Source organism: Puma concolor, chromosome B4, assembly GCF_028749965.1.
Source record: "Puma concolor isolate L17-30 chromosome B4, mPumCon1.1.hap2, whole genome shotgun sequence".
Taxonomy (NCBI): domain Eukaryota; kingdom Metazoa; phylum Chordata; class Mammalia; order Carnivora; family Felidae; genus Puma; species Puma concolor.
The window spans coordinates 25,610,593-25,635,787 of NC_141673.1; the positions used below are offsets into that span (position 1 = coordinate 25,610,593).

The following is a 25,195-nucleotide window of genomic DNA, read 5'->3' on the forward strand; positions in this document are numbered from 1 at the left end:
AGTTAAAACATTAAGAATTCAGACGGTCTTATCAAAGGTGAACAACTTTGGCCCAAGAGAGTGCCAAACACTCTCTCTCAGGGTAGCAATGGCCATGGAATTGTATGTTCCCTTTTATATACATTCCATATTAATATAGATATTAGCATGAAATACTAGTATACATACAGTGTAGCTCTACATCTTTAGAAGTCAATATGAGGGGCACCTGAGTGGCTGAGTTGGTTAGTGTTATATATATAAATTCATGGGGTGAGTCAAATAACACACATGTTTTAATTTACCAACAGGATCCCCCTCCATTTTATCCTTTTATTTTTTAAATTAATAGTAAATTTTGATGACTATAAACAGATGGTATTTTATGATCTTACTTCTGCTCAATTTTATCTTTCGATACTTCATTGTGAAGATTTTCTTCTGACTTGTCTTTCGTTTAACTAATTTTCTTTTCAGCTTTGTGTCTAATATGCTGTTAAACCCATCTACTGAGTTCTTAATTTGGCTTATGATATTTTTCAGCTTTATAATTTCTATCTGGTTCTTTTTCAAACATGCTCATGTGTGTATGTGTGTGTGTGTGTGTAGCTTTCAGTTCTTTGCAAACATTCTCAATTTCCTTGGTCATCGTAAGCAGAGTTATTTTAAACTATATATCTCCCTATGGTTCTATTTTATTAGTTGCTGTTTCTACTGGCTCTCATTTCACGTTCTCTTGATTCCTTGTAAATCTTGTGTTTTAAAACACTTTGTGTCACATATTGTATTTGAAAACTATTTTTAAAAATAGTTTGGGGGCGTCTGGGTGGCTCATTCAGTTAAGCCTCTGACTCTTGATTTTGGTTCAGGTCATGTTCTCACGGTTTGTGATTTCAAGCCCTGCATCAGGCTCTGCACTGACAGTGCTGAACCTGCTTGGGATTCTCCCTCCCTCTCTCTCTGCCCCTCCCCAGCTCTCTCTCTCTCTCTCTCTCTCTCTCTCTCTCTCAAAGTAAACTTCTAAAAACTTTAAAAAAACTTTTAAAAAAATTATTTGAGGGCTAGGATGAAGTCAACTTCTACTGGACGAGATTTACATTTGTTTCCGTCAGGAGTTTGTGGATAGCAACACTTAGGGGTCACCTTAATTCAATGTCAGGAAATGAGATAATTTGAAGCTGTGTTATAATGTGCTGATCTAGGTGTACTTCTGGAAAATCCTTACTCCTAGGCCACAGCCTTTCGAGTCTCAACCAATAACCTTGCCATGGAAGGCCCTAGATTCCAAATTTTGAACACTTAGCCCCCACAAAGCTATCAAAAGTCCTGACCAGTCTTTAAGCCTCTCAGATGCATCTTATAGAATTGGTAACTTTTCCTTCCATACCTCTGACCTTCCACAAAGGGGGAAAATATGGGGTTTTTCTCTTTGGATTTCAATCTTCTTCCAGATACTGATAGTAACTCCTCACTATCTTGTTAGCTCTCTGTAGCCTTTAAGAAAAAAAATTTTTTTTTGGTCCAGCTTTTCTAGTTGTCTCCAAGAAAGGGTTACTTTGAATTACCTAGATGCTATTACCAAAAGAAGTAGATCACTTGCAAGTTTTAAACATGGTATGCATAGTTGTTTTGTAAACTGTGGCTGAAAATTCCAATATATGAGATATCTAGACCTTTGCAGATCTGTTTCTGTTGCTGCTTTGGAATTTCAGTATAATGTAGTAACATCTGATGGGATGTGTAGGACAGGCTAAGGGAACATACAACGTGTTTGTAGTCTAACCTAAGAAATTCAGGGAAGGCTCTTTGGAAGAAACGACCTCTGTCTTGTCTTATAATTAAGGTAATGAATAAGCAGTACACACACATACTGGTTTTTATCTTCTGTTCATAAATGTAATAAATATTAATTGTAGAAAAGTTAGAAAAGTATAAAGTATAAAAGAAGGCAAAAAAAATGACTTATACAATCCCATAATCAATTTACTTTTTTGGAGGATATTTGCTTAGTTTCTGTACTAGCAGATATATGGTGCATACATTTACATTTGAGATCATTCCACATATATAACCGTGTATAATCTTTATATAATATTATAATGTAAGCATTTTCCCAAATTATTAAGAGCAATTTTCCAAACAATTCTTCATGCTACCCATTGTATGAGCATGGCACTATTTACTTAGCTATATCCTTATGGGCCATTATTTTTTTTTTTCAATTTTTTCTAATATCAACAAATAATGTTACAGTTAGCAATTTTATTCACAGATATTATACATCCTTTTTATTACATTTTAAGATGGATTTCCAGAAGTTGAATTACTGAGTTAAAGAAAATAAAATATCTTTTAAGGCTTACATATGTTTTTTACAGTCATACAAACAGTACAGTATCTAAAGAACAAAAGGAAGCAAGACTATCTACAGTATCTGAATGTGAGAAGAAAGATGAATTCCATTCATCTGGGATCTCACAAATTTCTGGTGTTTCCAAGTTTTCATCTAACCTTCGATTCACCAAAATATACCAGCAAAAGAATCTATTTGAAGAATATAAACTGATTGCTGCTGAAATACTGAGTGAACTTGGGGAGATATTGCAGAAATATGCTGAGTATAACATTACTTTCCCTGCGGGAATTGTAAATCTTATGAATTACAGCTGGCATGATCTTATTGAAGGTGTTTGTAAGTGTGCAACGAAAAATTTGAAGAAAAACAATGCCTTAAAAAGAGATTCCAAAAACATGACCCAAATCAGCACCTGTGCAAAAGAGGAATATCATAAGGAAAATCATCTTGTGAAAGCAAAAAAAGACCACCCTGTTTCATCGGGTGAGTAGAAGTTAATTAGATTTGTAAATAATCCTCCAGGTTTCTTTTTTTTTTTTTTAAAGGAATAAAGGGGCGCCTGGGTGGCTCTGTCAGTTAATCGCCTGACTTGATTTCAGCTCAGGTTTGTTAGACTGAACCCCACGTGGAGCTCTGCACTGGGTGTGGAGCCTGCTTGGGATTCTCTCTGTCCCTCTCTCTCTGCCTTTCCCCCCTCACTCATGCGCACTCACTATTGCACACTCTCTCTCTCTCAAAAATAAACAAACATTTTAAAAAAATGAATAAAAATAGCAAGTGAGTGAGATGTTGACAAAACATTATATTAGTGATATATATTTGGTTTGTGTTAATAATTTTAATAAGTGTTAGTGACTGTCAGGAGAAAGATACAAAAATTTATAGTGCTTTCATTGTAAGCATCTGTTACACTTTACATTCATGTGATATGAACTCTCTGCCTTAAGGGATCCTACAAATACTTTTACAGTGGCAGGGTCCAAAATAAATATGATGCTAGCCACATATGTAATTTTTTTAATTAACTTTTTATTTTAAGATGATTGTAGATCCACATACAGAGAGATACCATATACCCTTACCCTTTCTCTATATGACAACATGTTGCAAAACTATAGTACAATATCACAGCCAGGATATTGACATTGATACAGTCAAGATTCAAAACATTTCTATCAAGGCAAGAATCATTTCATGGAGTCCTTCTGCAACCACACCCACTTCCCTCCTTCTTCCACCCCCTCTTTAATCTTGACAACCACCAACGTGTTATACATTTCTATATTTTTGTCATTTCAAGGATGTTATATAAATGGAATCATGCAATGTAGAACTTTTGGTGATTGCCTTTTTTCAGCAAGCTTAATTCTCTGGAGACACATCCAAGTAGTATGTATCAGTAGCTTGTTCCTTTTTATTGCCCAGTAGTATTCCATGGTATGAATGTACTACAGTTTGTTTAACCATTCCTTCCTTGAAGGACATCTAGGTATTTGGGTTTGTTTGTTTGTTTGGGGTTTTTTTCCTTTAGTTTTTAGCTATTATGAAAGCTGCTAAAACATTTGGGTATAGGATTTATGTAAATATAAGTTTAGATTCCTCTTTGATAAATGCCCAGAAGTACAATTGCTGGGCTATGTGGCAACTGCATGTTTACTTTTATATGAAACTTTCAAACTATTTTCCAGAGAGGCTGTACTGGTTTTTTGTTTTGTTTTTGTTTTTGTTTTTGTTTCTAAGTTTTATTTAAGTAATCTCTACACCCAACATGGGGCTTGAACCCACGACCCCAGGATCAAGAATCACATGTTCTTCTGACTGAGCCAGCCAGGCACTCCATGGCTCTACTGTTTTACATTCCTACCAGCAATGTATGAGTGATACCATTTCTCCATATTCTCACCAGCATTTGGGTATTATCACCACTTTTTATTTTAGCCATTCTTGTAGGTGTGTAGTAATATCTCATTATAGTTTTAATTTGCATTTCTCTAATGGCTAATGATATTGAATATTTGTCATCTGTATATCCTCTTCAGTGAAATATCTCCCATGTCTTTGCTTAATTTTCTAATTGGATTGTTTTTTTAATTGTTGAATTTTGAGAGTTCTTTATATATTCTAGATACTAGTCCTTTGTTGTATATGTGCTTTCCAAATATTTTCTCCCAGTGTCTTCTCATCTTTTTAATAGGGTCCTTTGCAAAGAAAAAGTTTTAAATTTTGATGAAGTCCAACTTTTGAAAAATCTTTTTATGAACAGTTTTTTTGGTATCAAGGCTAAGAGTTAGTTCTCTGCCTACCCCTAAATCCTGAAGGTTTTCTCCTATTTTTTTCCCTAAAAGTTTTATAGTTTTACATTTTAGTTTTACATTTTACATTTAAGTCCATGACCCACTTGGCATTACCTTTTGTATAAAGTGTGAGACCTACACTGAGGTTCATTTTTTTGCCTATGGTTGTCCAGTTGCTTCAGCATCATTGTTGAAAATGCTGTCTTTCCTCCATTGAATTGCTTTTGTATCTTTCTCACAAATCAGATGGGCATATTTATCAAAAAAAAATTTTTTTTAATGTTTATTTATTTTTGAGACAGAGACAGAGTATGAGCAGGGAAGGGTCAGAGAGAGAGGGAGACACAGAATGTGAAGCAGGCTCCAGGCTCTGAGCTGTCAGCACAGAGCCCGACGCGGGGCTCAAACTCACGGATTGTGAGATCATGACCTGAGCCGAAGTCGGATGCTTAACCGACTGAGCCACCCAGGCGCCCCCAGATGGGCATATTTATGTGAATCTATTGTGGGGTCCTCCTTTTGTTTCTGCTGGCTCTCATTCATGTTCTCTTGATTCCTTGTGAATATGATTATTTTTGTCTTGTGTCAGACATTGTTTTTAAAAATAATTTGAGGCCAAGGGTGCCTGGGTGGCTCAGTCGTTTAAACAGCCCACTTGGTTTCAGCTCAGGTCATGATCTCATGGTTTGCGGATCGAGCTCTGCATCAAACTCTGTGCTGACAGCTCAGAACCTGCTTGGGATTCTTTCTCTACCAATCTGTCTCTCTCCAAATAACTAAATAAACTAAAAAAAATAATTTGAGGCCTAGAAGAAGTTATCTTCAACTGGAGGTGATTAGAAGCAGGGACTCAAACAGATGTTTGTATACCAATGCTTATAGCAGCATTATTTACAATAGCCAAGAGGTGGAAACAACTCAAACGTCCATAGACAGGTGTATGGTTAAACAAATTATGGTATATATATACAGTGGAATGTTATTCAGCCTTAAAAAGGAATGAAATTCTGATACACATTATAATGTAGATGAACCTTAAAGATATTATACTAAGTGAAGTAAGCCAGAACAAAAGGACAAATATACCATGACTCCACTTACATGAGATACCTAAAGTAATCAAATTTGTAGAGACAGAAAGTAGCATGGTAGTTGCAAGGGGCTGGCAGGAAGGGAGGATAGGCAGTTACTGTTAAATGGTTATAGAATTTCAATTGAGGAAGAAGAAAACTTTCTGAAGATGAATGGTGGTGGTGATGATTGTACAACAATGTAAATGAACTTGAATGAACTTAATGCTTCAAAACTGTACACTTACGAATGGTTAAAATGGGGGGCACCAGGGTGGCTCAGTTGGTTAAGCATCTGACTTCATGTCAGGTCAAGATCTCACAATTTGTGAGTTCAAGCCCCAAGTCGGGCTGTATGCTGACAACTTGGAGCCTGGAGCCTGCTTTGGATTCTATATCTCCCTCTCTCTCTGCCCCTCCCCCACTCACGCTCTGTCTCTCTCTGTCTCTCACAAATGAATAAACATTAAAAAAAATTTTTAATGGTTAAAATGGTAAATTTTACATTATGCAAATTTAACCACAATAAAAATATCTTAATGGTTAAATGGTAAATTTTTGTATTATGTATACTTTATCACAATAGAAAACAAGATGGGGGACTAAGCTAACTGTGAAAAAGGAAGCTTTCCTTCTTATAAGGTGGTAAATAAAAGGAACTGAGTGAAAGGGCAGGTATATATACACAAGGGGGCATTTAATTTCAGAGTGAGAAGAGTTGAGTCTGTAAGCCTAAAACCAGGAACTTGTGATAATATGATATATATGTGAAATAGTACAAAATGGCCCATTTTAGAGACACTTGAGTTGATGCTGCTTCCACAGTTCCTTTCTGCCTACAATCACATTTGTGTTCCCTCACTCCCTGGGCCAAATTAGGGCTTTTGTGGGCTCTGGTGCTTTTCCCTTCACTGTGTCCCTTACTTCATAGAAGTTATTAAAAACTATATCTTACGACTGCATTATTACAAAGATAAATCTAATCCAGCTAGACTCACTATTATTTATTCATTATTGTCTTATTCAGTTTCTTCTTCTGCTTTAAAAGAAACTAAAATTAAAACATTTTGGGGGGCTTCTAGACATGTCATGTGCCTCTTGGAGAAATCAATTCTGCTTTCTTCTTCCCTCACTTCTGAGGGACCATCGTCCTCTCAGAATGTTGCTCTCTCCTGCCACCTGATCTTTGCCTGTTCTTAGCCTCTAGATTTTTCACTGTTAAGATGAAGTTACTGGGGTGCCTGGGTAGCTCAGTCGGTTAGGCGTCCGACTTTGGCTAGGTCATGATCTCATGGTTCATGGGTTCGAGCCCCTCATCGGGCTATGTGCTGACCGCTCAGAGCCTGAAGCCTGCTTCCAATTCTGTGTCTCCCTCTCTCTCTGCCCCTCCCCTGCTCATTCTCTGTCTCTCTCTCTCTCAAAAATAAATGTTAAAAAAAATTCTTTTTGATGAAGTTACCTATTTAATTCCAAGACATTGATGCTCTTCTCAGATGCTGAAAACATTTGCAAGTACCAAACCCAAGAATGTTAAAAATAATAATAAAGTCTTAGGGGTCTGAAATTTTTGCTGATAATAATTTCAGAAAACTTAATAGGGAGATATGAGTGACTGGCACAAACATGCAATTTAAAAAGGATGAAGAACCTCACCAGAGCTTAGCACTACATTCTGGAGAGTACAGGTAGACCCCACTTTTACCCCCAGAGTGAAGCTTTATTTTCAGTACTTTTAAGATTTCTCACTTTAGCTTCTATTGTGTTGATATATACAAGCTAGTTTCAACATAGCAAAAGAGCTGATATTTTAAATATTAAAATCATATTCGATTATAACATTTTATAGATCATAGGGATCTTTCTAGCTATTATCTAATTTAGTTGTCCAGATATCCCTGTCAGGCAGCTAATAGGGTTTCTGTTTCACTAAGAAGAAAACTGAGATTCCAAAGGGCTGAGTAACTTGCCCAAAGTCATACAGTTTCTGATTGAGCCGTGATCCCAACCCTGGTCTTCTAACTCCCAATATAGTAGCCTTTCTGCTATCTTATCCCTAATTCTCATTCTGCTATTGTAATAGTGATAATGATTTTGACAATGAGAATAAATAGTAGTGGTTGCTATCTCTACAATGACCCCTCTGAGATAGAGAAGTAAACTAGTGTAGTGATTAAGCCTTTGCTTTTAGGATTCCTGGGTCCAAATCCTGGCTATTGCATTACTGCTTATATAACTTTGAGCTCATATAATTATGAACACACTTCATAACCCCTCTTTGTCTCAGTTTCATTATCTGTAACATCGTACTAGAAACCATATCTCTTTCCAGGGTGGTTCTGAATATTAAATAAGTTAACACTAAAACACTTGGAAAAGTATCTAGATATAGTAGATACTACTTTTTTTTTTAAGTTTTTATTTAAATTCCAGTTAACATACAGTGTCATGTTAGTTTCAGGTGTGCAATATACTGGTTAAACACTTCCATTCATCACCCAGTGGTAGACACTACTTATGTATTTGTTATCTTATTATTTTTTTAATGTTTATTTATTTTGAGAGAGAGAGAGAGAATCCCAAACAGGCTCTGCTCTGATGGCAGAGAGCCCAATGCAGGGCTTGAACTCATGAACCATGAGATCATGACCTGAGCCAAAGTCAGATGCTTAACTGACTGAGCCACCCAGGCACCCCTGTTATTTTATTATTATTATTTCCATTATCTCATATTATCCTCAGAGTAACCCTTTGGTATATAGGTATTATTACAGGTTCCTGATGGTTCATGAAGCCTAATGCATTTGCTTGAACAAGATAATTCTAGCAATACAATTTTTACTCTTTAAGAACACGTGATTGCTGTTAATAAAAAGATTGGAATGCTCTGTAGCAGTTTTCAAAGTGTGGTTCCGGAACCAGTGCATCAACATCACTAGGAACTTAGAACAAGTACTAGCAAATTTTCTAGCTCTTATTCTAGACTTACCTGAATTCCTCCTCTGTAAAATGAGGATGATTAATTGTAGAATTTTGTTGAAAGAAATAAACTAATTTATAATGCATGTAATGTGCTTAGCATAGTGCCTGGCATATGGTAAGTGCTTAATAAATATTAGCCATAGTTATTGTGCATATTCTTACTTGTACCCTTATTTCTTTTACTTTTATCATTGTAATTTTCTCATCTTTTTACTTTACTTTACTTTAATTTTTATTTTTTTAAATTTTAGATGCAGACTATTTGTATGGATTCCTGGAAATAAGGACTTCCCAATTCATATATAAAGTTTAAGAAGCTACCATGAGTTTTGCTTTCTTTTCAAAATATCCCTAAATATTTTATTTTTAGATAGATTTTAAGATCTAATTTTATTTTATAAGATGACTTCATTCCACTTCATACACTAATAGAATTTCTTGTCTTAATTTACATTTTGGGGTGCCTGGGTGGCTCAGTCCGTTAAGTGTCTAACTCTAGATTTTGGCCCAGGTCATGATCCCATGGTTTGTGAGTTCGAGCCCTGCGCCGGGCTCCACAATGGCAGTGGGGAGCCTGCTTGGGATTCTCTCTCTCTCTCTCTCTCTCTCTCTCTGCCCCTCCCCAGATCACTCTCTCTCTCTCTCTCTCTCTCTCTCTCAAAGTAAATAAATAAACTTAAAAAAAAATGAATTAGGTTTACATTTTAGCACAAAACTTAATGATACAGAGAGGCTTTGTGTCCATGTAGCCTTTTTTTTTTTTTTTTTAACCAGAACAGGCTGCTAACTATTATCCCATTGCTAAAAAAATAAATGAAAGTAAAACATGAATTTTTTTTAGTGGTTCTCATGTGACAGGGCAACTCTTAGAACAAAGCATAAACACAATCTTTTAGTAAATCAAGAAGTTATGCAAAGATATTTAATTTTAAAAAGCGGTTTCATTTCTAGAGCAAATTAAAATATTTCATGAGTCACTATGGGTACTTATGGAAAATTTTGCTAATGCCCTCATAAGAATATTAAAATATTGACAACTGTTTTTTGTGTTGATGATGATTTAGCAAAATATTCACTTTCTCTTCTCTTTCCCCTCTGCCCTCTCATCTTCTTCCTCCTTCCTTTTTTCCTAGCTCTTGTCAAACAAAACCAGTATTCACAGATCCCGCAGGATAGCCATTTACCTGTTGTCATCCACTTCTCCCTGCTATCCAAGATCTGTTTAGAAAATGGTAAGATCCCTTTACCCACCCAAATTAGGGTCGACTCTAATGAGCAAGCAGAGAATCGCTTACATTCCCTGAATTTGAAAACTCTCTCAGTCATCCTCACAGTATAACCTCAGTCAGAGCCAGACATTTAAGTTCATGGATTCCAAGTCAAAAAGTTTTCAAATGCAGCCCCCACCCCCACCCCACCCCCAGCCTTCCCTGATTTCTCCACTCTTGTATCTTAGGAGTTTTTTCTTCATGGTTCTGAGAAACTAGCTTCAGGAACAATGACATGCCTGTCCCCCCAGAAGAGCACCCAGGGCCTTCCATCACAAAAACATACTAACTTGGACTAGGAGCCAAACCTTCTGGGTTAAAAGGCAAAAATTGGTTCTTAAATTGTTTAAATGTTACAAAGGAGACTTCCCAAGGAAGATTATGGTTACACAAATCTAGGAAGAATACAGATGATCCCTTTATGAGGTTATAAAAGGGATAAGATATAGGTTGTTAGGAAAAGGGAACCTCGTCATCCCTTGAAATACAGACATAATATAGCTGTGTGGCTCAGGGAGTGAGTAGGAGTTGGGGCTGACTGCCATGGGTCTCATAGATTTGCTTCTCATAATCTTTTCATCATAATCTAAGAACTTTAAGACCTGTTGAAGTTTCTGCTTTTAGGGAATATGCTTTTAGGAGTCCAGTGTCCCTCCCATACTTCCCCATTCCCTACATATGCTTCTGAATTTGATGTATTTAGGAATCAAGTTAGGACTGGAACTGTCTCACTGAAGAGGGATAGATATTGAGGAAATACGCATATGCTAAGAATAAGCACAGTAAGTAGGGCAAAACAGCAAATAGGAATGAAGTAAATTATAAGGTATCCAGAGAGTTCTGCATGAAAATGCCCAGGAGTCCAAATAGGTAGGTAAAGTCAGTGACAGGAAATCCCTCAGCAGGAAACTGAATGACAAGCAGATAGTCTGTGAGCAAGGAGCCAGCCTTTAGTCATTAAAAGGCAGAACTGAAATCCCACAGTGGGAGGCTGGCAACAATGCATTATCTAACCCTAAGGAAATGAGGATAGAATTTGTTCAGCCTTTCCAATCTGAGGTAAGGATGGTTCTCTTGATCCAGTGATGATGAACCTGAATGTGATTGATTATGTTAGTCAGGAATCTTTAAGCTGTAGGTGACAAGAACCCAACTCACACTAGCTTCAGCAACAGGAGAATCCTGTGCTCGTGTATTGGGGGTAACTCACAAGATTAAAGGAAGAACCACAGGAGCAAAGGTCCAAGGCAGGATGTATGACTCAACACTTGCAGGGATTCTTCTCTGTCCATCCCTGCTTGGCAGATTTCTATGGTTAGGCTTGCTTCACACAGTGAAGATAAGGAGATGGTCACTGCCCCTAGAGTCACATGCTCCTTGCCTAGAAAGAAAGTGCTTCTTTTCCTCCAGTGTCCACAGAGAAGACTCAGGAACAGAACCCACGTCTACTGACTACCAATAAAATATTCTCTCTTGAGAGATGGGATTCTGTCCCGGGACTGGGGAATGCTGAAGAATCTGATCTGTAGCTCTACGGGTATGTAGGCATTTTTAAAAGGCCCATACTTCTTCAGATGTCATCATAGGGATTTAATTCCTTGGGGTTAAAGCTTTGATCCCATTTTAGTTAAAATCTCCTGAGAAGAGGTAATTCTTAAGCTAATTGCTTACACTTTAATATGAATGGATTTTGGTTCCTTTTTCAAGTAGGCTTGGGTAGACTGATAGCTGAGCAGGATTTATCTAGTGAGTACTGACGTGGAGATAAATTTTTAAATAGCCATTTTGAGTTACTATGTGTGTTGTTGTTGTTTTAAGGTTGGATCTTTCAACATCCTCACTCAAAATTGGAAATTCTGAAATGGAAGACAATCCTCAATACTGCTGTGAAGAGACTACAAGAAGCCATAATTCAAATGTAGGGAGCCCTCTGAAATCTTTAGAATCATATACTTTTATGAGGCGTGTGATGCATAGATAGGCAAGAAGAGATGCAGAGCCTGTGGGACCCTGGGCAAGTCACTCTATTGCTTTGCTTGTCGTGTTTGTAATGTGAAAAAAGTATGTACATACATGCACACACAACCCTTCTTTTCCTGGTAACTCACGGAAATAAGTCAGTCTGTGCTACCCGACTTACCAGTCAATCAGCCTTGTCAGGTGACCAGCACAGGATCCTGTGTGAAAACAGTGGAGAGGAGGGAGAGAAGAAAAGAAGTCAGGGAAAGAAGCGCCAGCCATAGGGAAAGCACTGTTCCAAGGAAATATGAAACTAGTCCCCGTGTACCTCAAATGGGAAACTAAACATTTCAGCAAGTTAACTATCAACAATTAGGAGGTGGTAAGAATCAAACAATTAGGAGGTGATAGTAACCACAGCAAGCATTGACAAAATTTCTACTCTGGCTAGACAGTGGAGCTGATGCTTTACATTTATTATCTATACTACTTAGAACAACTGAGAGAGAGAGAGAGAGAGAGAGAGGGGATTATCATCTCCATTTTACAGGGGAGGACACTAATAGTGCCACAAAATGTGGCAATTTGTTTAGAGTCATACAGCTAGAAAAAGGCAGAGCCAGGGGTGACCCCAGGTCTATCTGACTCCAAAGTGCACCCAGTTTCAACCATGCTTTATTTTCACTCCAGGTTCCCACCTGGACTTCGGTGAGAAAATAACTACTATTGCTTTGTGGGTTATGTTTTAAATGGGATACATACTTAGTATTTAAAACATTTCTTTAAAATTACATACACACAGAGGCACCTGGCTGGCTCAGTTGGAAGAGTATGTGACTCTTGATCTCAAGGTCATGAGTTCGAGCCCTATGTTGGGTGTAGAGATTACTAAAAAATAATAATAAACTTTAAAAAATAAAATAAAATTACATCAAAAAGGTAAATTGCAAAATGAGAAATGTTTAGATCAGAAGCAAATAAATTTTAATACTATTGATAAATCTAAATTAAGAGAGATTTTATAATGTAATGTCAAATTCTTTATTAGATTTTTCTAAAATACTGCCTCTGGGGCTCCTGGGTGGCTCAGTGGTAAGTGTCCGACTTTGGCTCAGGTCATGATCTCATGGTTCATGAATTCAAGCCCCACATCAGGCTCTGTGCTGACAGCTGAGAGCCTGGGGTCTCTTTCAGATTCTGTATCTCTTTCTCTGCCCCTCCCTGCTCATGCTGTCTCTCTCTCTCTCTCTCTCTCTCTCTCTCTCTCTCTCTCTCTCAAAAGTAAATAAACATTAAGAAAAGAAATACTGCCTCTTTCCTGCTCTGGATGAGAATTGAGCAGCTTGTGCAATGACTGGGAAAGAAGGACCTGCAATCATCTTACTCATTCTCTTTAATGGTGTCTTTCTCTTTAAACCCCTTTAAGGATTAGGAAAGGCAGAGCAAGCCCAGAGCTCAGGCCACAGTGGTCATGTTAAATTGTTAGATCTTGTGCTGAAAATTCCTGGTGATTTAATCACCATAGAGTAATTTCTAGTGAATTGTTTTAAAAATTGCAATTATTATTGTATTTAAAATTTTAAACTTAGTTTCACTAGAAATTACTCTTTATTGGTTGAATCTCCAGGAATTTTTAAATTTAAATTAGTAAATTCAGTATACTGGTAAATTTAGTATCTAATTTTACATCATATTTCAACTGTTTTAAAACACCTAGGCATAGTATTTAAATTAACTTTTATTATTGTACAAATATCAATATTTTGTATTAAGATTTTTCCCCTTGTTTTTATAACTAGAAAAATTTTCCTCATGCTAAAATTAGATAGACCTACTCTATTTTTAACTTCTTTTTTCTCCACTTACTGGAAATTGTGTATGGTATGAAGATCCTAGCTTTAATTCTCCCATGCCAATAATAATGACAGCTAGTGTTTACTGAGTGCTAATAAAAATAGCTAATGTTTATTGAGTGCTTCTTTTGTGTAACACACCACACGAAGCAATTTACATGCCTCCATGAGTAAGTCACTGCTTTTATGCCAAGGTCAGAAAGCTAGGGAGTGAGTGAGCTGCTATTTACTCTTAGATTTGTTTGATACCAAAGCCTGTGCATCTAACCACAGCACTCTATCATCACTCTGGAGCCAGGTATTGAATACAGTCTGTGTTATCCACAGATTTGAGTTCTCAGCTTAAATTAATCTTCAGTCTTATATATATTAGAGTCTTCTTCTGAGCTGTCTGTTCTATTTCATTGATCTACCTGAGTTTTCAGCTATTTTAATTATTCAGATTATATAATATGAGAGAAACAAGTATGGTGTTAAGAAAGAGGGCTTAAAGTCAAATTGATTGGTCTAAAATCCCAGCTCCATCCATGCATGTGACCTTGGAAAAGTCACTAATTTCCCTTTGCCTTATTTTCTTCATCTGTAAAATGAAGGTAATCATAGTAGCTACCTTTTAGGGCAGTTGTAAAGCTTCCTAGTACAACTAGGCATTCGGTAAATATTAGATATTTGTATCTTAATTACTGGTACAGCAAACCTCCTCTGGTTACTCTTTCTTTTTTTTTTTAATTTGTATTCTTATTTAATTTATTTTTTTAATTTACATCCAAGTTAGTTAGCATATAGTGCAACAATGATTTCAGGAGTAGATTCCTTAATGCCATTACCCATTTAGTCCATCCCCCCTCCCACAACCCCTCCAGTAAGTAACCCTCTGTTTGTTTTCCATATTTAAGAGTCTCTTATGTTTTGTCCCCCCCACCCTATTTTTATATTATTTTTGCTTCCCTTCCCTTATGTTCATCTGTTTTGTCTCTTAAAGTCCTCATATGAATGAAGTCATATGATATTTGTCTTTCTCTGACTGACTAATTTCATTTAGCATAATACCCTCCAGTTCCATCCACATAGTTGCAAATGGCAAGATTTCATTCTTTTTGATTGCCGAGTAATACTTCATTGTGTGTGTGTGTGTGTGTGTGTGTGTGTGTGTGTGTGTATACACACACCACATTTTCTTTTTTTTTTTTTTTTTTTATATATGAAATTTATTGTCAAATTGGTTTCCATACAACACCCAGTGCTCATCCCAAAAGGTGCCCTCCTCAGTACCCATCACCCACCCTCTCCTCCCTCCCACCCCCCATCAACCCTTAGTTTGTTCTCAGTTCTCAACAGTCTCTTATGCTTTGGCTCTCTCCCACTCTAACCTCTTTTTTTTTTTTTTTTTTTTGTTCCCCTCCCCCATGGGTTTCTCTTAAGTTTCTCAGGATCCACATAAGAGTGAAACCATATGGTATCTGTCTTTCTCTGTATGGCTTATTTCACTTAGCATCACACTCTCCAGTTCCATCCACGTTGCTACAAAAGGCCATATTTCATTTTTTCTCATTGCCACGTAGTACTCCATTGTGTATATAAACCACAGTTTCTTTATCCATTCATCAGTTGATGGACATTTAGGCTCTTTCCATAATTTGGCTATTGTTGAGAGTGCTGCTATGAACATTGGGGTACAAGTGCCCCTATGCATCAGTACTCCTGTGTCCCTTGGATAAATTCCTAGCAGTGCTATTGCTGGGTCATAGGGTAGGTCTATTTTTAATTTTCTGAGGAACCTCCACACTGCTTTCCAGAGCGGCTGCACCAATTTGCATTCCCACCAACAGTGCAAAAGGGTTCCCGTTTCTCCACATCCTCTCCAGCATCTATAGTCTCCTGATTTGTTCATTTTGGCCACTCTGACTGGCGTGAGGTGATATCTGAGTGTGGTTTTGATTTGTATTTCCCTGATAAGGAGCGACGCTGAACATCTTTTCATGTGCCTGTTGGCCATCCGGATGTCTTCTTTAGAGAAGTGTCTATTCATGTTTTCTGCCCATTTCTTCACTGGGTTATTTGCTTTTCGGGTGTGGAGTTTGGTGAGCTCTTTATAGATTTTGGATACTAGCCCTTTGTCCGATATGTCATTTGCAAATATCTTTTCCCATTCCGTTGGTTGCCTTTTAGTTTTGTTGGTTGTTTCCTTTGCTGTGCAGAAGCTTTTTATCTTCATAAGGTCCCAGCAATTCACTTTTGCTTTTAATTCCCTTGCCTTTGGGGATGTGTCGAGGAAGAGATTGCTACGGCTGAGGTCAGAGAGGTCTTTTCCTGCTTTCTCCTCTAAGGTTTTGATGGTTTCCTGTCTCACATTCAGGTCCTTTATCCATTTGGAGTTTATTTTTGTGAATGGTGTGAGAAAGTGGTCTAGTTTCAACCTTCTGCATGTTGCTGTCCAGTTCTCCCAGCACCATTTGTTAAAGAGACTGTCTTTTTTCCATTGGATGTTCTTTCCTGCTTTGTCAAAGATGAGTTGGCCATACGTTTGTGGGTCTAGTTCTGGGGTTTCTATTCTATTCCATTGGTCTATGTGTCTGTTTTTGTGCCAATACCATGCTGTCTTGATGATGACAGCTTTGTAGTAGAGGCTAAAGTCTGGGATTGTGATGCCTCCTGCTTTGGTCTTCTTCTTCAAAATTACTTTGGCTATTCGGGGCCTTTTGTGGTTCCATATGAATTTTAGGATTGCTTGTTCTAGTTTCGAGAAGAATGCTGGTGCAATTTTGATTGGGATTGCATTGAATGTGTAGATAGCTTTGGGTAGTATTGACATTTTGATAATATTTATTCTTCCAATCCATGAGCAGGGAATGTCTTTCCATTTCTTTAAATCTTCTTCAATTACCTTCATAAGCTTTCTATAGTTTTCAGCATACAGATCCTTTACATCTTTGGTTAGATTTATTCCTAGGTATTTTATGCTTCTTGGTGCAATTGTGAATGGGATCAGTTTCTTTATTTGTCTTTCTGTTGCTTCATTGTTAGTGTATAAGAATGCGACTGATTTCTGTACATTGATTTTGTATCCTGCAACTTTGCTGAATTCATGTATCAGTTCTAGCAGACTTTTGGTGGAGTCTATCGGATTTTCCACGTATAATATCATGTCATCTGCAAAAAGCGAAAGCTTGACTTCATCTTTGCCAATTTTGACGCCTTTGATTTCCTTTTGTTGTCTGATTGCTGTTGCTAGAACTTCCAGCACTATGTTAAATAACAGCGGTGAGAGTGGGCATCCCTGTCGTGTTCCTGATCTCAGGGAAAAAGCTCTCAGTTTTTCCCCGTTGAGGATGATGTTAGCTGTGGGCTTTTCATAAATGGCTTTTATGATCTTTAAGTATGTTCCTTCTATCCCGACTTTCTCAAGAGTTTTTATTAAGAAAGGGTGCTGGATTTTGTCGAAGGCCTTTTCTGCATCGATTGACAGGATCATATGGTTTTTCTCCTTTTTTTTGTTAATGTGATGTATCACGTTGATTGATTTGCGAATATTGAACCAGCCCTGCATCCCAGGAATGAATCCCACTTGATCATGGTGAATAATTCTTTTTATATGCCGTTGAATTCGATTTGCTAGTATCTTATTGAGAATTTTTGCATCCATATTCATCAGGGATATTGGCCTGTAGTTCTCTTTTTTTACTGGGTCTCTGTCTGGTTTAGGAATCAGAGTAATACTGGCTTCATAGAATGAGTCTGGAAGTTTTCCTTCCCTTTCTATTTCTTGGAATAGCTTGAGAAGGATAGGTATTATCTCTGCTTTAAACGTCTGGTAGAACTCCCCTGGGAAGCCATCTGGTCCTGGACTCTTATTTGTTGGGAGATTTTTGATAACTGATTCAATTTCTTCGCTGGTGATGGGTCTGTTCAAGCTTTCTATTTCCTCCTGATTGAGTTCTGGAAGAGTGTGGGTGTTCAGGAATTTGTCCATTTCTTCCAGGTTGTCCAATTTGTTGGCATATAATTTTTCATAGTATTCCCTGATAATTGTTTGTATCTCTGAGGGATTGGTTGTAATCATTACATTTTCATTCATGATTTTATTTATTTGGGTCATCTCCCTTTTCTTTTTGAGAAGCCTGGCTAGAGGTTTGTCAATTTTGTTTATTTTTTCAAAAAACCAACTCTTGGTTTCATTGATCTGCTCTACAGTTTTTTTAGATTCTATATTGTTTATTTCTGCTCTGATCTTTATTATTTCTCTTCTTCTGCTGGGTTTAGGCTGCCTTTGCTGTTCTGCTTCTATTTCCTTTAGGTGTGCTGTTAGATTTTGTATTTGGGATTTTTCTTGTTTCTTGAGATAGGCCTGGATTGCAATGTATTTTCCTCTCAGGACTGCCTTCGCTGCATCCCAAAGCATTTGGATTGTTGTATTTTCATTTTCGTTTGTTTCCATATATTTTTTAATTTCTTCTCTAATTGCCTGGTTGACCCACTCATTCGTTAGTAGGGTGTTCTTTAACCTCCATGCTTTTGGAGGTTTTCCAGACTTTTTTCTGTGGTTGATTTCAAGCTTCATAGCATTGTGGTCTGAAAGTATGCATGGTATGATTTCAATTCTTGTAAACTTATGAAGGGCTGTTTTGTGACCCAGTATATGATCTATCTTGGAGAATGTTCCATGTGCACTCGAGAAGAAAGTATATTCTGTTGCTTTGGGATGCAGAGTTCTAAATATATCTGTCAAGTCCATCTGATCCAATGTCTCATTCAGGGCCCTTGTTTCTTTATTGACCGTGTGTCTAGTTGATCTATCCATTTCTGTAAGTGGGGTGTTAAAGTCCCCTGCAATTACCACATTCTTATCAATAAGGTTGCTTATGTTTATGAGTAATTGTTTTATATATTTGGGCGCTCCGGTATTCGGTGCATAGACATTTATAATTGTTAGCTCTTCCTGATGGATAGACCCTGTCACTATTATATAATGTCCTTCTTCATCTCTTGTTACAGCCTTTAATTTAAAGTCTAGTTTGTCTGATATAAGGATGGCTACTCCAGCTTTCTTTTGGCTTCCAGTAGCATGATAAATAGATCTCCATCCCCTCACTCTCAATCTAGAGGTGTCCTCAGGTCTAAAATGAGTCTCTTGTAGACAGCAAATAGATGGGTCTTGTTTTTTTATCCATTCTGATACCCTAAGTCTTTTGGTTGGCGCATTTAATCCATTTACATTCAGTGTTATTATAGAAAGGTATGGGTTTAGAGTCATTGTGATGTCTGTATGTTTTATGCTTGTAGTGATGTCTCTGGTACTTTGTCTCACAGGGTCCCCCTTAGGATCTCTTGTAGGGCTGGTTTAGTGGTGACAAATTCCTTCAGTTTTTGTTTGTTTGGGAAGACCTTTATATCTCCTTCGATTCTAAATGACAGACTTGCTGGATAAAGGATTCTCGGCTGCATATTTTTTCTGTCTAGCACACTGAAAATCTCGTGCCAATTCTTTCTGGCCTGCCAAGTTTCAAAAGAGAGATCAGTCACGAGTCTTATAGGTCTCCCTTTATATGTGAGGGCACGTTTACCCCTTGCTGCTTTCAGAATTTTCTCTTTATCCTTGTATTTTGCCAGTTTCACTATGATATGTCGTGCAGAAGATCGATTCAAGTTACGTCTGAAGGGAGTTCTCTGTGCCTCTTGGATCTCAATGCCTTTTTCCTTCCCCAGTTCAGGGAAGTTCTCAGCTATTATTTCTTCAAGTACCCCTTCAGCACCTTTCCCTCTCTCTTCCTCCTCTGGGATACCAATAATGCGTATATTATTTCTTTTTAGTGTATCACTTAGTTCTCTAATTTTCCCCTCGTACTCCTGGATTTTTTTATCTCTCTTTTTCTCAGCTTCCTCTTTTTCCATAACTTTATCTTCTAGTTCACCTATTCTCTCCTCTGCCTCTTCAATCCGAGCTGTGGTGGTTTCCATTTTGTTATGCATTTCGTTTAAAGCGTTTTTCAGCTCCTCGTGACTGTTCCTTAGTCCCTTGATCTCTGTAGCAAGAGATTCTCTGCTGTCCGCTATACTGTTTTCAAGCCCAGCGATTAATTTTATGACTATTATTCTAAATTCACTTTCTGTTATATTATTTAAATCCTTTTTGATCAGCTCATTAGCTGTTGTTCTTTCCTGGAGATTCTTCTGAGGGGAATTCTTCCGCTTGGTCATTTTGGATAGTCCCTGGCGTGGTGAGGACCTGCAGGGCACTTCCCCTGTGCTGTGGTGTATAACTGGAGTTCGTGGGCGGAGCCGCAGTCAGACCTGATGTCTGCCCCCAGCCCACCGCTGTGTCCACAGTCAGACTGGTGCGTGCCTTCTCTTCCCCTCTCCTATGGGCGGGATTCACTGTGGGGTGGGGTGGCCTGTCTGGGCTACTTGCAGACTGCCAGGCTTGTGATGCTGGGGATCTGGCGTCTTAGCTGGGGTGGGTAGGCAAGGTGCACAGGGGCAGGAGGGGCAGGCTTAGCTTGCTTCTCCTTAGGTGATCCTCTTCAGGAGGGGCCCTGTGGCAGCAGGAGGGAGTCAGATCCGCTGCTGGAGGTTTGGCTCCGCAGAAGCGCAGAGTTGGGTGTTTGCGCGAGGAGCAAGCAAGTTCCCTGGCAGGAACTGGTTTTCTTTGGGATTTTGGCTGGGGGATGGACGGGGGAGATGGCGCTGGCGAGCGCCTTTGTTCCCCACCAAACTGAGCTCTGTCGTCCGGGGGCTCAGCAGCTCTCCTTCCCTTTGTCCTCCAGCCTTCCCGCTTTCTGAGCAGAGCTGTTAACTTATGACCTCCCAGACGCTAAGTCGCGCTTGCTGTCGGAACACAGTCCGTCAGGCCCCTCCGCTTTTTGCAAGCCAGACTCGGGGGCTCTGCTTGGCCGGCGAGCCGCCCCTCCGCCCCGGCTCCCTCCCGCCAGTCCGTGGAGCGCGCACCGCCTCGCCGCCCTTCCTACCCTCTTCCGTGGGCCTCTCATCTGCGCTTGGCTCCGTCGACTCCGTTCTGCTAATCCTCTGGTGGTTTTCTGGGTTATTTAGGCAGGTGTAGGTGGAATCTAAGTGATCAGCAGGACGCGCGGTGAGCCCAGCATCCTCCTACGCCGCCATCTTCCCTCTCTCCTCTCCACACCACATTTTCTTTATCCATTCATCATTGATGGACATTTGGGCTCTTTCCATACTTTGGCTATTGTTGATAGCACTGCTATAAACATTGGGGTGCATGTGCCCCTTCGAAACAGCATACCTGTATCCTTGGATAAATACCTAGTAATGCAATTCCTGGGTCATAGGGTAGTTCTATTTTTAATTTTTTGAGGAACCTCCATACTGTTTTCCAGAGTGGCTGCACCAGTTTGCATTCCCACGAGCAATGCAAAAGAGATCCTCTTTCTCCACATCCTCACCAACATCTGTCATTGCCTGAGTTGTTAATGTTAGCCATTCTGACAGGTGTGAGGTGATATCTCATTGTGGTTTTGATTTGTATTTCCCTGGTGATAAGAGATGTGGAGCATTTTTTCATGTGTTGGTTGGCCATCTGGATGTCTTCTTTGGAGAAGTGTCTATTCATGTCTTTTGCCCATTTCTTCACTGGATTATTTGTTTTTTGGGTGTTGAGTTGGATAAGTTCTTTATAGATTTTGGATACTAACCCTTTATCTGAGATGTTGTTTGCAAATATCTTCTTCCATTCCATCGGTTGCCTTTTAGTTTTGCTGATTGTTTCCTTCCCTGTGCAGAAGCTTTTTATTTTGATGAGGTCCCAATAGTTCAGTTTTGCTTTTGTTTCCCTTGCCTCCAGAGACATGTTGAGTAAGAAGTTGCTGTGCCCAAGGTCAAAGAGGTTTTTGCCTGCTTCCTCCTCAAGGATTTTGATGGCTTCCTGTCTTGCATTGAGGTCTTTCATACATTTTGAGTTTATTTTTGTGTGTAAGAAAGAGGTCCAGGTTCATTTTTCTGCATGTCACTGTCCAGTTTTCCCAACACCACTTGCTGAAGAGACTGTCTTTATTCCATTGGATATTCTTTCCTGCTTTGTCAAAGATTAGTTGGCCATATGTTTGTGGGTCCATTTTTGGGTTCTCTATTCTGTTCTGTTGATCTCAGTGACTGTTTTTGTGCCATGATTACTCTTTCTACATCAAAAACATCTGAACCAATTTTACCAATTTCTTCTTCCAGGTGAGCTTACAATTAATTTTTCAAGTTTAAATAAGTCCTCAAGTGATGTGGACCAGGCAGCAAATTTTAACGAAAGAAAAAAAAAAACTTGTAGGGAGTATATGAGAACTCCCTGTATTTTCCACTCAATTTTGCTGTGAACCTAAAACTGCTCTAAAAAATAAAGACTAAAGCAAAAATTGAAAGAAAAAAAACTGGAGTCAAAACATCTAGGTTCATTAGTCAATGGGTGTGGGATCTTGTGTAAGTCAGTTGAACTCCCTGAACCTCTGCTTCTTTAGTCATTTAGGGATAATAACAGGTCTTCTGCTTACGGCAGGTTGTTGTGACTATATATATATATGTATATAAATGTACTTTGTAGACACTAAAGCACTAAGCAAGCTAAAAGCATTTTTTAATAATAACCCAGTACTGTCAGAAGTGGTTTCTTGAGACAAGTCAGTTTAGACTGAAGAAGAGATGGCTTGGCAGAGTAGATGGAGGAGGTGAATTTAGCTGGCACACAGCACCAGGGATGAGTCTGATGCTGTTACACATTACCCATAGTAATAAACTATCTCAAGGGAGTGGGTTTTTAACAATGAAAATTTGTTCCCAAGGGATTTATCATATACAGAATCCAAGCTTCAAAAAGAACACATGTAACTTTACATTATGTGCATTACAAAACATTTCTGCAAGAAAATCAGCCAAATCTTAACATCCCTTGGTTCCCAGTGTGAGTGATTAGTAAGTAGATTGAAAAAAAATGCTTGTTGGATGAAATGCAGTTTTTGGCAAATCATAACTATTGGCCTTTGTACCCTACCAAATTTCTACCACATTTGCTCAATACAGAACATTATATCAAGTCAGACTCAGGGAAATGAGAGAAGAAAGAATCTTCTCTAACTCTGTTGGCAGGTGCACACTTGAAATAGACTCTCTTTTCTTGGCACAGGAAGTCTGGTCTGACAAATGTAGTGAACCCTCCCATCCCAGACCAGAACCCAAAACACTCCTTACAGCAAAGCACATCCTCCACACTGGGTTTACCTAGACCTTTTGTCTGGGCCTGAATCAGAGAATCAGATCTTTGGGCTGTAGCTGGTAGAGTTCTAGTCTTCTGATTTTATTCATATGTACTATTAGAGTATGGTGGTACAAAAGCATTAGACTGGGAATCCAGACTCACTCCTAACTCAGACCCTGCCATTTCTTAGCTGTGTGACCTGTGTTACAAGAGGCTATGTCTGTAAAGGGGCAGAACTTCAAGCTTTGAAGTTCACAGAAGTCTTATGCTCCCATTTGCCAACCATAGTATTTGGGGCACTTATTCTGCTTCTCAAAACCTTATCTTCCTCATATAAAATGGAGGTTCTACTAGAATTTACCTTATAGGGTTATTGAAAGCATTAAATGAAATAACCCAGTTCAATAACTTAGCACAATCTGTAGAATATATGAATGCTTAATAAACAGTAACTATTATTTAGCAAGTATCAATTCCCTTTTCTGTACTTTGGCTCCTTCATCTGTAAAATGGAATTAGATATTGCCCAAGCATCCTTCAGTTCTGACATTCAGTGAATGTCCCCACCATATTGAATTTAGCTTAGATTCTTAGGCAAATTTGATTTGAGATGATTTGAAATGCAGTTCCCTTTCTATTCCAGCCTCTCTTAGAGTGGTCCAGATACCAGAGGGCTAGGATAATTGGGTAACTTCTGACTTAGAGAAAAACTCTTTTGTAAGCCCAACAATGACTTTTCGTGGGAATGACCAGCCACCCAAAACTTTGAAGAAACCTTTTATGCAAGTATTAGGGCTCCTTTGTTGAACTAATCAATTTGGTGTTAATTATCACCTGCTGGAGAATCCAGAGTTCAACTTCTGGTTCTCAGGCAAGAGGAGAACAAAACTACTGCCATTGCCAATTCCTCGAGAAAAGACAGTGAAGGGCAGCCTTTTTTTTGGCAGAGAGACTGATTGGTCTTTACACAATAATCAAGACTCTTTGTCTAGGGACTTTTAAAGGGGTTAGAAAAAGAAGAAGAGTTATGGGGAACTTCCCTGAATTATAGTTGCCAACTCTGAGTATTTGAATAATGTAACATTCAGATAAGGTAGGAGATTTTGCACTGGAGTTTTTTGCACTAGAGCTTTGTTGTATCTCGATTTTTGGCCTTGCTAGTAAGAAGGGGGAGCATGCCTTTTCTTCTCCCAAAGATTATAGGTATTTACACTTTAGAGGCATACTTACCTTTCTTAAGAATAATCCAAAAGGTCCATTTGTAGAGACTCACAGAAAAATAGAATCATGTCTAGGCGTTGAATGAAAGAGCCCAGATGTGGGCTTGGTAAATGGTAATTAGACTCAGGTTTCCAATTGGTCTATAAATGTGTGCTCTTAGGCTGAATTCCTGCCAGCGTTTGATGCTTATAAATGGAGTGGCGTGTGTGTGTTCTGGTGTGGGGAAGAGTGCAATTTATAAGGGCTCCTTTTTTTGTCACATTGCTCAAAAATTCTGCCTACTCATCTCATTTTTGACAATGGGATACATTTTCATGAGAATGTGAAAAAGAGAAGAAGGAGTGGCAGGAGGAGGAGGAAAGCAAAAGAAAAAACAAATGTCAAAAGAAACCAGTTGTTTTAATCAGGCATTTCCATTTTTGAGTGGCAGATCTGGCCCTTGCCCACCCTCCTGGCTCTGGTTCCTTCCCCACAGAACTTACTGAGAAGTGCCCGCTCCTGTTTCTCTTAGAGGGGCCAGTGAACCTTGCTAATTGCTAGGGACTCCCACCCCCAATACCCCCGAAGCCAACAGCAGTGTGGCTATATACCTCTCCCGCCTTTCATTAATCAGCTATATTATTTCCAATTACTTTTTTTTCAAAATTGAGTAAGTGTACTCTTATCCCCCCATCCCCTATTTCCCATATCCTGTCACCCCCTTCCCCTCTGGTAACCATCAGTTTGTTCTCTATAGTTAAGAGTCTGCTTCTTGGTTTGTCTTTATCTCCCTTTTTTTTCCTTTGGTGGTTTGTTGTGTTTCTTAAATTCCACATATAAGTGATATTATATAGTATTGTCTTTCTCTGACTGATTTATTTCAATTAGCTTTATACTCTCTAGCACCATCCATGTTGTTGCCAAACAAATTTCATTCTTTTTATGGCTGAATAATATTCCGGTGTGTATATATCACAACTTCTTTATCCATTCATCTATCGATAAACACTAGGGTCGCTTCCATAATTTGGC

At 38.6% G+C, this 25,195-nt stretch overlaps 1 protein-coding gene across 1 annotated transcript in view; it reads left to right on the top strand.

Annotated features, from left to right (window-relative positions):
• LOC112863915 (uncharacterized) overlaps positions 1-25,195 on the top strand; it is a 96,069-nt gene that overhangs the window by 21,856 nt on the left and 49,018 nt on the right. The window contains exons 5-7 of the mRNA XM_086715101.1: positions 2,358-2,818; positions 9,812-9,910; positions 11,765-11,864. Of these exons, the coding sequence (XP_086571227.1) occupies positions 2,358-2,818; positions 9,812-9,910; positions 11,765-11,864 (660 nt within the window). The remainder of the gene's footprint in view (positions 1-2,357; positions 2,819-9,811; positions 9,911-11,764; positions 11,865-25,195) is intronic.